General features: G+C 35.3%; 1 protein-coding gene and 1 pseudogene across 3 annotated transcripts; both read left to right on the top strand.

The window, feature by feature from the left end:
• The first annotated feature begins 6767 nt into the window (after positions 1 to 6767).
• LOC106451469 (protein GRAVITROPIC IN THE LIGHT 1) lies at positions 6768 to 10091 on the top strand. Of its 3 annotated transcripts, XM_013893400.3 has the most exons (3): positions 6768 to 6981; positions 7421 to 7484; positions 8520 to 10091. In XM_013893400.3, the coding sequence occupies exon 3, from the start codon at positions 8520 to 8522 to the stop codon at positions 9852 to 9854; it is 1335 nt and encodes a 444-aa protein (XP_013748854.1). In that variant the 5' UTR covers positions 6768 to 6981; positions 7421 to 7484; the 3' UTR covers positions 9855 to 10091. The 3 variants fall into 3 exon arrangements, with proteins under 3 accessions (XP_013748854.1, XP_022560610.1, XP_022560611.1); XM_022704889.2 differs by lacking the exon at positions 7421 to 7484 and having other exon boundaries at positions 6817 to 6981; XM_022704890.2 differs by lacking the exons at positions 6768 to 6981; positions 7421 to 7484 and adding an exon at positions 7579 to 8343.
• Positions 10092 to 10222: 131 nt separating this feature from the next.
• LOC106454913 lies at positions 10223 to 12463 on the top strand (annotated as a pseudogene).
• Positions 12464 to 13798: the final 1335 nt, after the last annotated feature.

Raw genomic sequence — 13798 nt, 5'->3', positions numbered from 1 at the left:
ACATGAAATACAAAGTTAATGGGGATGATAATAGAACACTTGATAGTAAACACTAAACCCAAGTTAGGGAAATATAAACTCCAATACATAGGTAACCAAATCTTCGTGAAATTAAATCCACATGCCATAATACTAGAGACATAAATTTACATTCCTCATGAGCAACATGAAATACAAAGCTAATGGGGCTGCTAATAAAACACTTGACATTAAACACTAAACCCAAGTTAGGGAAATATAAACCCCAATCCACGCAACCCAAATCTTCGAAAAACTAAATCCACTTGACATCAAAGTCTGTCTCAAACAATTTACTTGGAAGGTCTAACTCGTCCATACCAAACCTGAAGAATGAAAAGTAAGAGAGTCAAAGAATGATGACGGTTCACACTGTAATATTCAATATATAAATGAATTATGATTCAAACATAATAAGAATGGCTAACGAATGGAAAGGTATATGATGTAAAAGTACGATTCCATGTAGAATGTAATAATGTGAACCTTATACAATTCCACTTGACATAACATATAGCAACGAGATATACTGATACAAGCATACGATGAAACATCTATCTATTGCAGATGCTATTCCACAAAATAATCAATATTTTTACACCATGAACTATGCACCGCAGAGACAAATTCAAGCATAATTTAGAATAAGAACATCAGAGAGGGAACCACAACCGACCACAAATTGCAGCAAAGCAAAACATAATAGCAAGTGATACTATCCGCAGTGGAATAGTTGAATGGGATAAGTATACTATTACATTTCAAATGGAAACCAGATTCGAAATATCATACTATATGTACCGACTGAGCATTTCTAAGCAATGATATTCCACACATCTTCCCCTAAATTACTACACTACATATTTCGCATCACCTCACACAACCCGAGAAAAACGAAAACCTACATCAAATTGGGAAATGGGAGAGACTAATTCCGAATCGGGGACGATCGAATTCACATCAGCCGATGATACAGACCTAGAAACTATAACACTCTTATTATGAGAGGAGCCCCAAATTGGAAGAAAATAACCACATAGGACGACACGGTGAAGAGAATCTACGACAGAGAAGGAGAACTTACGGGGGGTTTAGAGTGAGAAGAATCGAAGTGGTGAAGTTGGGTAGAAATGGTTTCTTACTACCGCCGCTGAAACCCTAACCAAGAACTGTAACGCCAAAGAAGATTGAAAACAAAGGACAGAGTAGATGGAAAAAATGTTGATTGCATGCAGACTGGAGGCGATGGATGAAAGCGGTGCCGGAGACTGTTCGACTGCAGCAAAATTACCAGAGAAAGTAAAAGGAGAAGATGTGAAGAAGGGTGAGACACGAGTTACTTTTGTGGGGTGAGTAATTAAAATATTTAATTATTTTTTGTATCAGGTTGGGCCGGTTGTTTTTAGGGGTATTACAGTATTATTTTATATTTGTAACAGTGTATGTAGGATCGTTAGGTTAAATGGCTACATGATGAATTTTGTTTTTTTTGTGGCTATAGCCTCTAATTTCCCTATAAAAAACATATTGTTATAAAACATATGTATTAAATTTTAATTATTAATATATTGCTTTGCAATTAACTATTTCTTATAATTTAACCAATAAAATTTTGAAAATACTGATTATTTTTTTAAAAGTTTACAATTTCTCATTAAATAAAAAAAATAAAGAAATATTTAAAAAAAAAAAAAATTCTAAAACGTAAATTTTTCGAAACGTATAGAGTATTAAATATCTAAGAGATTTTATGTAAAACAACCTGAGTTGAAAAAATAATAGAATATTTAACGCAGTTTTCCATCATACGAAGGTCCAAGTCCTAATCCCTTATATATTAATCCTGGAGCATTACAACATGTTTTCGTAGCCACGTGTCATCACGAGAATGATTCTTAGAATTGTTAGAAAAATAAGTTGGTCCATATAAACATATACCACGTTTTTTATTAAACTAACTATCAAATTACAAAAGATCTTTGTGCTAAGCTGACAAGTGCAATGATTGAATTCTGGTGGAGCAATGGTACCAACAAGAAGAAGATATCATGAATTGCTTGGCAGAAGTTATGTAAAGACAAGGAGTTGGGAGGACTGGGGTTTAAAGACATTGAGAAGTTCAATCAAGCGTTACTTGCGAAACAAGCTTGGAGAGTATGGAAACATCCTGATTCCCTTTTGGCCCGAATATTACAGCATAGGTATTTCCCTCGGTCGTTCTTCTTGGAATGTGGTATTGGGACGAGGCCTTCATACGCTCGGCGAAGCTTCAACATGGACGGGAGCTTCTCAAGAAGGGGTTGCTTCATAAGCTTGGTAATGGGGCAAACACAAAAGTATGGACTGATTGTTGGATTATTGATAAAGTTCCTAGAGCCCCAAGGTATAGACAAGACGCCATTGTGGATCTGACCTTAACTGTGGATCATCTGATCAACCCTGCGTCAAAAAGGTGGAATGAGACTCGAGTGAGACAGCTCTTTGAAGAAGAAGATGTAAGCATCGTCCTTAATACTCGTTTCAATCTACGGTCTGGTGATTCTTTGGTCTGGGGTTTCTCAAGAATTGGTTTCTATGACTCCAAGAGTGGATATAAACTCCTTGAATCCATACAAGAGTTGCAATCTCTTACACCGCAGCCCCTTCCTCCGCTAGAGAAAAAGCTATGGAGTGACCTCTGGAAAACAAAAACATCTCCAAAACTCAGACACTTTCTGTGGCGAGCTCTCTCTGGTGCACTCGCAGTCAAAGAAAGGTTGAGATCAAGGGGTATCAACTTGGATACAACATGCCCTCTGTGTGGAATTCATCAGGAGACCATATGTCATGTTCTATTTACCTGCGATGTGGTTAAGGAAACATGGGATCGCGCTCAGATTCCACTCCCATCTGCAGGTTTCTCCCACAACTCGGTTCTTTTGAACTTGTACCATGTGCTCTCAGTTAGTAAAAATCAAAGAATTGGACAATCTGAGAAGCTACATTTCCCTTGGATACTCTGGCACCTATGAAAAGGAAGGAATAGCTTCTGTTTTGAACATAAAAGATTCTCGGCAGCTACCATCTTCTCCAAAGCAGCTGAGGAATCTTCCATTTGGTTTAAGCTCATTCAGAAAGATCAAGAAGAAAAAAGTGCAACCAGAGTATTGGATAATGAGCGGGCTGGCAGAAACCTCCCATGGGGTTCGTAACATGTAATGTAGGATGCTCCTGATCAGCTTGTTCTCAACATACATGACCTTCTTGGGTGATCCAGGATTTTCGAGGCCAGGCAATGGAACACAGTCGGAGATCCTTCACATGGGTTAGCTCAAACCTGGAAGCAGACCTTACTTCATTGTGTTGGTCAGCAAAAGATCTTCATACTCTGCATTGGAACAGAGTGATCATGGAAATCTCATCAGCTCATACGCTGGAAGCTCTGAATAATCCTCAGTGGTTCCCTGGCCTGTCCAATACCATTGAACGGATTAGATAAGCACTAAATTGCTTCCAAAATTGCTATGTGGAAGTTTTGAATGTTACTACAAATAGAGTAGCTGAGAAGATCGCTGTCAGTGTTACTAAAGATGGACGGTTTCAATCTTATATAGCTCGTGGAGGTCCAAGTTGGCTCAATGATACCATTCTTGAAGATGCTTCCAATTCTCCATCTACATACCCAAGATAAGACTGCAACTGTCTCTCTTAAGGAAGTATGAAGCCATGGTTTCTACACATTTCACCCTTTATAGGGTATTTATCTTTCAATCACCTATTGGTGTATGCTTTGATCTGTTTTCGTTTTTTGTATTTTCTTTCCTCCGACAATGAGTTTGGAGACCAAACATTTGAAGTTATTTCAAGGATAAAAAAAACTATCAAATTAATTAGTAGTATATAAAAGAATATTTTTTCTTTCCTTAAATAAAAGCTACAGAATTACCTAATATGGTTAACATATATATAAAAATTAACAATTATGAATAATACATATACAACAATTTTTCTAACCTCCCTCTTTTTTGTTTAATTTTATACTATTAAAGAAATTAAACAATCATATTAAACATATAATAAAAAATAATTATATTTTTTCTTATATGTTATACTTTAAATTTTAAAAAACGACTAAAAATTACAAAATATGGTAAAAGTTTCACATTGAAAATTTTGTGATCAATGGTTTAACTTTTTTTTGTTCAAGCAAGATACAAATGAACATATATCGTAGGGGTGAACGTTCGGATACACGTTCGGGTTCGTATCGGGTATTTCAGTATAAATGTATAGAACCCATTCGGGTATTTCTACACTTTGAGTCGGGTTCAGGTATTTTATGTTCGGGTTCAGATATTTTGGGTCGGGTTCAGATATTTAAATTTTGAAAAAAAAAAATTATTCATTGTTTAAGTTTTTTGTATTTAACATATATTTTAATTTAACTGGTTTTCTAATTTTTAAAAGATTAAACTATTAATAGGTTTATAGATAAAACTTTAAAAATATAAATACACTAATTTAGTTGTTGTTTTGATATTTTAGATGCAATTTTTGTTAATGCAAGAAACACGAACTTGATATGTATTTTAAGTGAGTAGCAAAAGATTTTGTTCATAATTATATCTATATTATCTAATTTTGAGCAATAAACATCATTAATATAAATATTTTGAATAAAATAAGAGAAGTGAACTAGAAGTATTGGGTTAGGTATGCTTAAGTTTGGTTATTTTCAGATATTCATTTGAGTTCAGATATTATCCGTTCGGATTCAGATATTATCCGTTCGGATTCAGATATTATCTGAACAGGTGAAATAAGTAATTTGTTTTGTTGTTCACGAATTAGATGATTTTTAGACCGAGCAGGTGAATATATACTAGATATATATTTATATTTCAAGTATGCACTTATATTCTATAACAGCTTGATATATCAGATTGAACACTAACATGTTAATATAGTTTGATGGTGATTTTTTTTTTCAAAATTTTGATTTTTAGATATGTATCTGGAGTGAAACTAATTTTTAGAGATGTTCATTTTTTTAAATTGACACTCATGTAATTCACCGAATTCATACAAGTTAAAAAAAAAATTTAACTCATATCAATGAAACAAAGACGAGAACGAAAGCATAATTTTATAGAGGTAGAAAATAAAATCACTTATGGAGAGTCAATAGTAAACAAATCGAGAGCAGAAAACTTAATTCTTTTTCATCATTATACAATCGATGTTGGCTATTTGATTTTGAAGATTTGTGTCAGCCGCAAAACTTAATTTTTTTTTTGTGCATATGAAATCTTAAAAATAATTAAACGATGATATATTTAAGAGACCAACATTTGTATTCGTCATTTTATAATCGATAAAGATTGTAATATTGCAAAATGTTAAAATCATTTAATAAACAAACATTATTATAAAAATTCATTTCGCGATTGTGCGCGAATTATCATCTATTCTAAACTTTAAGAAAAAATCTTTCATCCGTTGTATATAAATACAGCGTTCACTATGGACCTTTTTTTTTTTTGAACAAACACTATGGACCTTTTCAAATTTAGTAAATATAGAATTTACACCAACAGGGTGGTCAGTGTTTTCAACAAACACTAAAATAAAGCGTTTTTCGACAGTTTTTATTATTTCATTTGTTTACATGGAACGAATTCAAACATGTGTTTAGAATCTCTTATCGGTAGTAGTTTATATGGGTCTTGTCGCTTTCGGATTGAGTTTACGAAACCGTTTTAAATGACTTTTAGTTTCAGTTTTATTTGTTATCTGAGAACAAATTCTCTTAAAAATTGTAATTTGACAGTTTCTTACATTACTTGTATAGTTGTATTAACCAGTTTTATTTGTGCCTCAATTTATCTGAGTCAATCTTGGCTTTCCGCAGAAATTTCCTTGTCAATTACAATTTATTGCGACACAACCTGTAATTGACTGGGGACAAAAAATTATAAACTATTGATTTTTTTTCACTAATATCCTAAACGATCAATATAAACAAAAAAAAAAAATTGGTTATATGTCACCATGAGAAATTTATGACAGATTGCAAATTCATATACTCCATGTTACAATCAACCGCTCACATAATTTTTTAAAAAATTGGAGGTCCAAATTCAATGACAGAAAATAACAAGATACACAAGTTGTTTTGAACATCAAAACCCATTTTGTTGACTGAAAACTTTTAGTTGAAATGCAATTTTGGCAACCTTAAACAATTATTTACCTTTAAAAACTTTCAAAATCTTTAAAAAAAGTCAAAATATTTTTTTTGTTGGATAAATACATTGTAGAAATTGGTCTAGTGGTAATGAAACTTCAGCTGGAGTGTCCGTCCTGAGTTCGAGTCGTTTTGGCCACCTTCCCGCCTATAACCGTGCGTGCCCGGATGGAAGATCTTATGGGGATTAGTATGGGCTTACCGCCTGGGATCCCACGGATATAAAAAAAACAAAATCTATTATTTTTCACAATTTTTATAAATATAAATGATAATAACTACATATGAAAACTGGAAATTTTAGTCAGGTTGGAAACAATTAAGCCCAATTAAAAACGCTAAGTTTTAGCTGATCTCTCAGTGAGCTCATTTACGAGCCCAATAACAGGCCCAACCAAATCTAACAGGCTAGTACATATGGCTACGAATATTTTGTACACAAAGACCAAAAACACCCTTCGCGCATCTCGAGACCTCATCACGACGGCCGGTGTAAATACCATGTGCTTCCAAGGGTATTTCCGGAAAACAAGTTTGAAACTCCCAATGCTCTGTTTTCTCTCTGTCATTAACCCTTTTCCGCCATTTATCATATTCTCTCTACAACTTGTACTAGCCTCTCTTACTGTCTCTTCCTCCAGCTCTCTCTCATCGAACGCTTACTCTCTCTCTCCTCTCGAGCTTTTGACCCAGAGGGACAGTATAGTTGGTACAATAAACAGACAGATCTAGTTTTGGTGAGTGTGTTTATTATTATCATTATTTTCTCCAATCAAAGTGTTGTTGGTAACTCTCATGTGGGTTTCTGGTGGATGATTCGTTTCTATTAAGTTTTATTTTTTTTTCTGTAAATTTATTATTATTACAATGTAAGCTTCATGCCGCTTGCAGTGGGCCTAATCACACCATTGTTCTTAGCTAATAGCAATAATTTCTATTTTTTAATTGTTTTTCTGTTCATATATATATATATATATACACATTCTCAAAAAGGGTTTAAGTACTTACTTCTTTTCAGCAAAAAGAAAAAAGAAAAAAGTTTTGATTTTCTCATTTGAGTTGTATGTTCTTTCCTTGTTCTTGAGTTTGCTTTGTAATTTCGTTTGAATTGGTTTAGTCTGCACGGTTTTAAGCAGAGGTTGAGTTTGGTCTGATTCTCAAGTTTCTTTTCTTCAGATTTACTCTTATGTTGAAGTGAGAAAGAGAAAGTAGAAGAAGAGAAGCTTTGAACTTTCGCAAGGTACAACCTTTGACTTTATTGGTTTTTGTTTGATGAAATTTGCTTCTGGAAATTTTTCAAACTTTGATTGTACAATCTTAACTCATTGTTTCACTGTTTATGTTCAAATCTTCAGGTCTCTAACATTTGCTCTTCTTTCTAAAGTTGTCTGCTGAAGGGTTTGTAGATGAGAAATGACTTTAGGATCTGTTTGGTTAGGGACATAGCGTTTAGACCGCTGTTGCTAGTGCGTTTAGAGTCAGAAACCACATTATAAGAGATAGGTTGTGGGTCTTGTGTCTGATTTGTATTAAATGTGTGTTGGTGGGGTTTTGTAAGGCTTTAAGGTTGTCCTGTTGTTTCAAAATGGTTAAAAATCAAATTTTTACCCATGCATTTGCTTTTAAGGTTTCACTATAGTGTGTATAATATATAATTGTACTGGTAAATACAGATTTGTTTGGTTATTTCAATGTTTCTTTTCAGAGAGATGGATTTTTATTCTGCATTAGTCATGTGTTTTTTGCAGAGATTATGTGGGTGCAATCTTTTATTATAATATATATATATATTTTTTTTTCTGTAGCAGCACATTTTGACTAAAAAGCCCCACAGATTAAAAAATAGCATTTTCCATTTTCTGAGCATGAACCATGAAGTCTTCACAACTCTTGCTGAATATTTTAATGCAGGATCCATTGTATTACTATATGCATGTATATGGTATAGATCTCTCTTTTGGTTAATAGATATTTTATGAGAGAAACATCCTTTTACTTTGAGCTTTTTCCAATATAGTTCTTCACATAAAGCAAGTCCTATTTGGAGAATATATTTCATAAAGAAGCTTGTGGCCCTCCATTAACGGTCCTTGATCCAAGTATTAAAGCTTGTTTCTCTTTTTCTTTTATGCATCAAAACATTCATCATTACAAGCTCTCTCCTCTTCTTTGCTTTTCAATTCCCTTTTGTGGTGTTCTCTTGTCTTGTTTGTTACTGTGTTCTTGACACACTATTGTCTCTTTACTAAGCTTTTTCTCTGTGATTGATCCACAGATGGAGACTGTGAGACCAGTGGTTGTTGCTCCCAAGGGTAAATTCAGACGCACGTTTGCTAAAGTTCTCAACATCCATAAGCTAACGGGTGTTGCTCCAGAAGAGGAAATGAAGAAGACAAACAACGTTAAGTTGTCTGAGTCTTTCTACAAGCTTGAGGAAGAGTATGAGAGAACTCTGACATTAGAAGCTCTTCTTGCTAAGCTCTTCGCTACGGTCTGTTCCATCAAAGCTGGTTACGCGCAGCTACAGCATTCTCAGTCTCCATATGACGCAATTGGGATTCAGAAAGCAGACAACTTGGTGGTCTCCGAGCTGAAGACTTTGTCTGAGCTGAAACAATGTTTCTTGAAGAAACAAATCGATCCGAACCCCGAGAGAACTCTAGTTCTCGCTGAGATTCAAGAGCTGAGGAGTTTGTTGAAGACGTATGAGATAATGGGGAAGAAGCTTGAGTCTCAGTACAAGCTTAAAGACTCTGAAACTCTGTTTCTGAGAGAGAAGCTTGAGGATCTGACGAAACAGAACAAGTTAACAGAGAAGAGACTTAACCAAAGCGGACAACTTTGCAACCCTTTAGAGAATCTTCACCTCTCTGCGCTGAATCCTACGCACTTCGTTGCTTATCTGCAACACACAGTCAAATCCACGAGAGGATTCGTCAGGCTAATGATAGAACAGATGAAACTCGCTAAATGGGATATCTCCATGGCTGTGAACTCGATCCAGCCCGGTGTGTTTTATTACAAGCAAGACCACAAGTGTTTCGCTTTCGAACACTTTGTCTCCACTGTAATGTTCGAAGCGTTTCATCTACCACACTTCTCAACCTCGAGAAGCTTCAAGAAGAAGGAGAAACAGAGCAGAGCAGAGAGGGAAGTGTTCTTTGAGAGGTTTACAGAGCTCAGGTCGATGAAAGCTAAAGATTACTTGAGAGCAAGGCCTAAATCAAGATTCGCTAGGTTCTGCAGGATAAAGTTCTTGCAGCTTATACATCCCAAGATGGAGGAAGCTCTCTTCGGATATCTGCATTTGAGGAACCAGGTCTCTGCTGGTGAGTTCCCTGAGACGAGCTTGTGTTCTGGGTTTCTTGAAATGGCGAAAAGGGTTTGGCTTCTGCATTGCTTGGCTTTCTCTTTTGAGCGTGAAGCTGAGATCTTTCGAGTGCCCAAAGGTTGTAGATTCTCTGAAGTGTACATGAGAAGCGTTGCGGAGGAAGCGTTGGAGGAGGCAGAGCCACGTGTTGCGTTCACGGTGGTTCCAGGGTTTAAGATTGGCAAAACTTCGATACAATGTGAGGTCTATCTCTCGGACGGTGGTGGTCCTCAAGGGTGATTTGACTAGTTGGAAAGTTATGGGGTTATTTTGGAAGATAGGAAAAGTTGTGGGCCATTTGGGTTGAAGTAGCGAAGTAGTGTGGTGTTGTTGTAATGTTTTCTGTGTCTTGAGTTTTTGTCGATATTAGTTCAGAGAAACACAGAGGTATCTCTTAGCTGTTGTCCATTGAATATTTATCTACTTTTCTATATAATATGTAAATATTTTATTATTTATATAAGTATTGTTTAGCTTTTTATATAAATATTTTATGATTTCCAATATGTATTGTTTAATCTACTAATAATGATGACAACGTAATATTGGAATGTTGAATATGTGATATGTTTGAAATATTCTAGTTGTCGAAAAGATGGAAATGCGTTAAAATTTGATTTGTTTGATACATACAGAATTTTTATTTATATAATAATATAATAACATTTGCATAAGCGTCGGATTATTTATTTAATGTATTGCTGGGCTACGAACGATCCAGCATTATGTCTCCCTGTCTTGTACGTTCACATATGCATCGACCACCAACTTTTCTATAAAGAGTGTGAAACGATCCTTGTTTATCTGCTAAGATTTTTGGGAGTTTTGTACAATTTTAGGTTTAGAAGTTATTTAAGTTATTTCTGCTGACTAATTATCAGAGAAATTCAGACTAATTATCAGAGAAATTCTAGCAAAAAAAAAATTATCAGAGAAATTAACTAGCTAAGTATGTGAACACGACGGAAACATTGACGCGTAACGCGTTGTTCAAAGATATTTTTTGGGTCATTTGATCGTGTTTTAATAGGTTTAGATAAGATATTTCGACCAGTAATTAAATATTGACGAAGCTTATAAATTGAACAAACGCGTCAATATTTTGTGGAATACCACAAAGGCGGTGCTATCAAAATTCATCGAAAGAATAATATTGTTATTATATGTTTCATAATTTTATAGGTATATTGGTATTTGATATTCGTTTATTATATAGTTTCTTTTTAACTTTAGTAAATTTCGAGATTTTTTTTTCTGTCAACCTTGAGCAAATTTTGCAAACTGGTTTCATGGTTTGTCTCTAAATCCTCTTTTACTTTTAAGTTTTAACGTTTTGGTGATGCTTACTAGCATTTAATATTTACTTATTTAGTAACTATAATTATAAAAATTGAGAAATTTTACATTTATAATAACGTATATCAGCTTTCCGGTGTATAAATAACAAATTTTCGTAAACAAACTAATAGACCTTTCATAAATTAAAACCTAAGTTTTATATGAAGACATAGCTAGCTTTATACCCAAGATTTCTTCTTAGTAACGACAAGGAGACAGACAATATGCTGCTAATATCCGATCTTCCAAGCGATCTGGAAGCGGAGATACTCTTTAGGGTTCCATCAAAATCTTTAGCTAAGTTGAAAACTACATGCAAACGATGGTACACTTTATTCAGAGATTGGAGATTCGTAGAAAAGAACAAGAAGTTAGGTAAAGCAGTAAAGGAGTCAATATTACTGAGTGATACTAGGGTTTATTCAATCTGCGACGACCTCCATGGACTTCATAAAAGCAGCGTTGATCCATCTATCGAGTTCACCTCTAAACTTTGCGGTGTAGAGGATTTGAAAGATGTGAAAATATCTCAATTGTATCAATGTGACGGTTTAATATTATTACGCTCCACTACAGGAAAAACAAGACTTGTGGTTTGGAACCCTTGTACGGGTCAAAAGGAGAGCATCAAACCAAGAACTCGGTACTGGGGTGAAGATATATATTATCTAGGATACGTCAACGCAAACAGGAAAACTTCTTCTTCTTCTCGTCGCTACAAAATCTTGAGGTGTTTCCCTTATGAAAATGGTAAGAAAGTTTGGGATTTCGAGATCTGTGAGTTTAGGACTGATGCTTGGAGGGTTCTTGATGACTTGACTCATCATGACTACACCGTGTTTTGCAATGGCATATCTATGAAAGGAGATACTTATTTCGTTGCTGGAGACAAAGAAACAGTGTTTTCTTGATGAAGTTTGATTTCACGACAGAGAGATTTGTGCGTCTCCCTCTTCCGTTCCATGTTTCTGAACTAGAAGATAATAAGGCGGTTCTGTCAGTTGTTAAGGATGAAAAGCTCTCGGTGTTACATTATGATATTCAAGCATGGCCAAATGTGATGACGATATGGGTGAGTAATAAGATAGATGAAGAAGCCAAAGACTTTTCATGGAGGTGTGACTTTGTATTGACAGTGGATTTTGATAAATTTGACATGCCAGGTGTGGTGAATTTGGCAAGTTTCTTGTTGGACGAGGGGAATAAAGTGGCATTGTGTTGTGATCTAGGAGAATTAGTGGAAGGCGAAGTTAGAACAAGAATCTATATTGTTGGAGAGGGTATGCATAAAAGATTTAATAACGATACAATAATGGCATCTCATGGCAACTGGCCACTTGTTCTTACTTATGTTCCAAGCTTGGTTCACATCCACAAGAAAACAACTAATTAAAAGGCATAAGAAGAGAAGTTTATCCCTTACATGAATTACTTATCTCTTTCTTCTAGTTTTGGTGATAATGTACGTTATTTTATTTTAGTTGATACTAGATTAAGCTTTTCTTGTCCCTCTTCTTTAGCTTTTGAATATTGGATCTTTTACCTAAAGGTTCCGGCTAATTAAGTCTATAGTTCTTACCACTTCAAAGACAGACAATGATGATGATATCAGATCTTCCAAGCGATTTGGAATCAGAGATGCTCTCTAGGGTTCCAGCCAAGTCTTTAGCTAAGTTGAAAACCACATGCAAAAGATGGTACGCTTTATTCCGAGATCGGAGATTCATAGAAAAGAACAAGAAGTTGAGTAAAGTAGTAAGGGAGTCGATTTTACTGAGTAATTATTCTGAGGTTTATTCAATCGACCACGACCTCTCCATAGCCTTCATAAAATCAGTGTTAATCCATCTATCGCGTTAACAGGCAAACGTTGCAGTGTAAAGGATTTGGATAAAGTTAAATTACGTACGTTACTGCGACGATTTAATATTATGCTCCACTAAAGGAAACACTGGAACTTGTGGTTTGGAACCCATGTACTGGTCAAAAGAAGAGCATCAAACCTAGAACTTGTAACCGTGGTGAAGATAAATACTTTCTAGGCCGGTACGTCGTAAACAACAAATATTCTTCCTCAGAAATTCAAGGTCGTTGAGTTCGAGATCTATGAGTTTAGCTCTGGTTCATGGAGGGTTCTTGATCACTTAACTCGTTACTACAACGTATATTTCTTTGCCATGTCTTTGAAAGGAGATACGTAATTCGTTGATGGAGATGATGAAACGGGCCATTTCTTGATGAAGTTTGTGATAGGTTCAAAAAGGCTTATTTCAAGAGGAAGAAATGAAAAGAAGTAATTGTGGAGAAGGAAAGGAGTGACGTGGCAGGAGCCGTTGGAAGTTTAAAATAAAGAAGAGAAAAAGCAAAGACTCTGATAGAGAGAGGGTTTGCCGTTAGTTTGTTATGAGTCTGTAACGAGAGTATATAAGCAGTAAGCTAGTGAGAGTAAGGGGTATGCTTGATGTTGTTTGTTCTTAGACGTTATGAGTCTAGAATACACAGTCGCCATGAGACTGGTGATCGGAGCTTGCTCGCTATGAGAGTACTGCTTTAGATCACATTCAAGCTGTACTTGTATTTCTCATTGATAATAAAGAAGTATTCCTTTGTTCATTGAGTTACAGATAGCTAAAACCTATCATTGGTGCGGTGAAACTGGTTCGAATCAACACGATGAGGTCCCCGACGGCTACTTCGGCGAGTTCGCAACAGCCAATTGCAGCGGATGAGCCTGAGACGACAATGCAAGATGAGGTGGTGTTTTTGAGAGAAGGTTACACGGTGTTGATGAATCAAGTAGCGGAAAACAAGATGCGATTCTCGCAACTCGAAGATCATTTCCAGGA

The sequence above is a fragment of the Brassica napus genome, chromosome C6, assembly GCF_020379485.1.
Source record: "Brassica napus cultivar Da-Ae chromosome C6, Da-Ae, whole genome shotgun sequence".
In the NCBI taxonomy this organism is placed as follows: domain Eukaryota; kingdom Viridiplantae; phylum Streptophyta; class Magnoliopsida; order Brassicales; family Brassicaceae; genus Brassica; species Brassica napus.
The sequence above is the reverse complement of the archived record's forward strand: the minus strand, read 5'-3'. Positions and strand labels throughout refer to the sequence as shown.

Coding starts and splice junctions, on each gene's coding strand:
- LOC106451469 (XM_013893400.3), top strand. CDS start 8,520: ATGGAGACTGTGAGACCAGTGGTTGTTGCTCCCAAGGGTAAATTCAGA.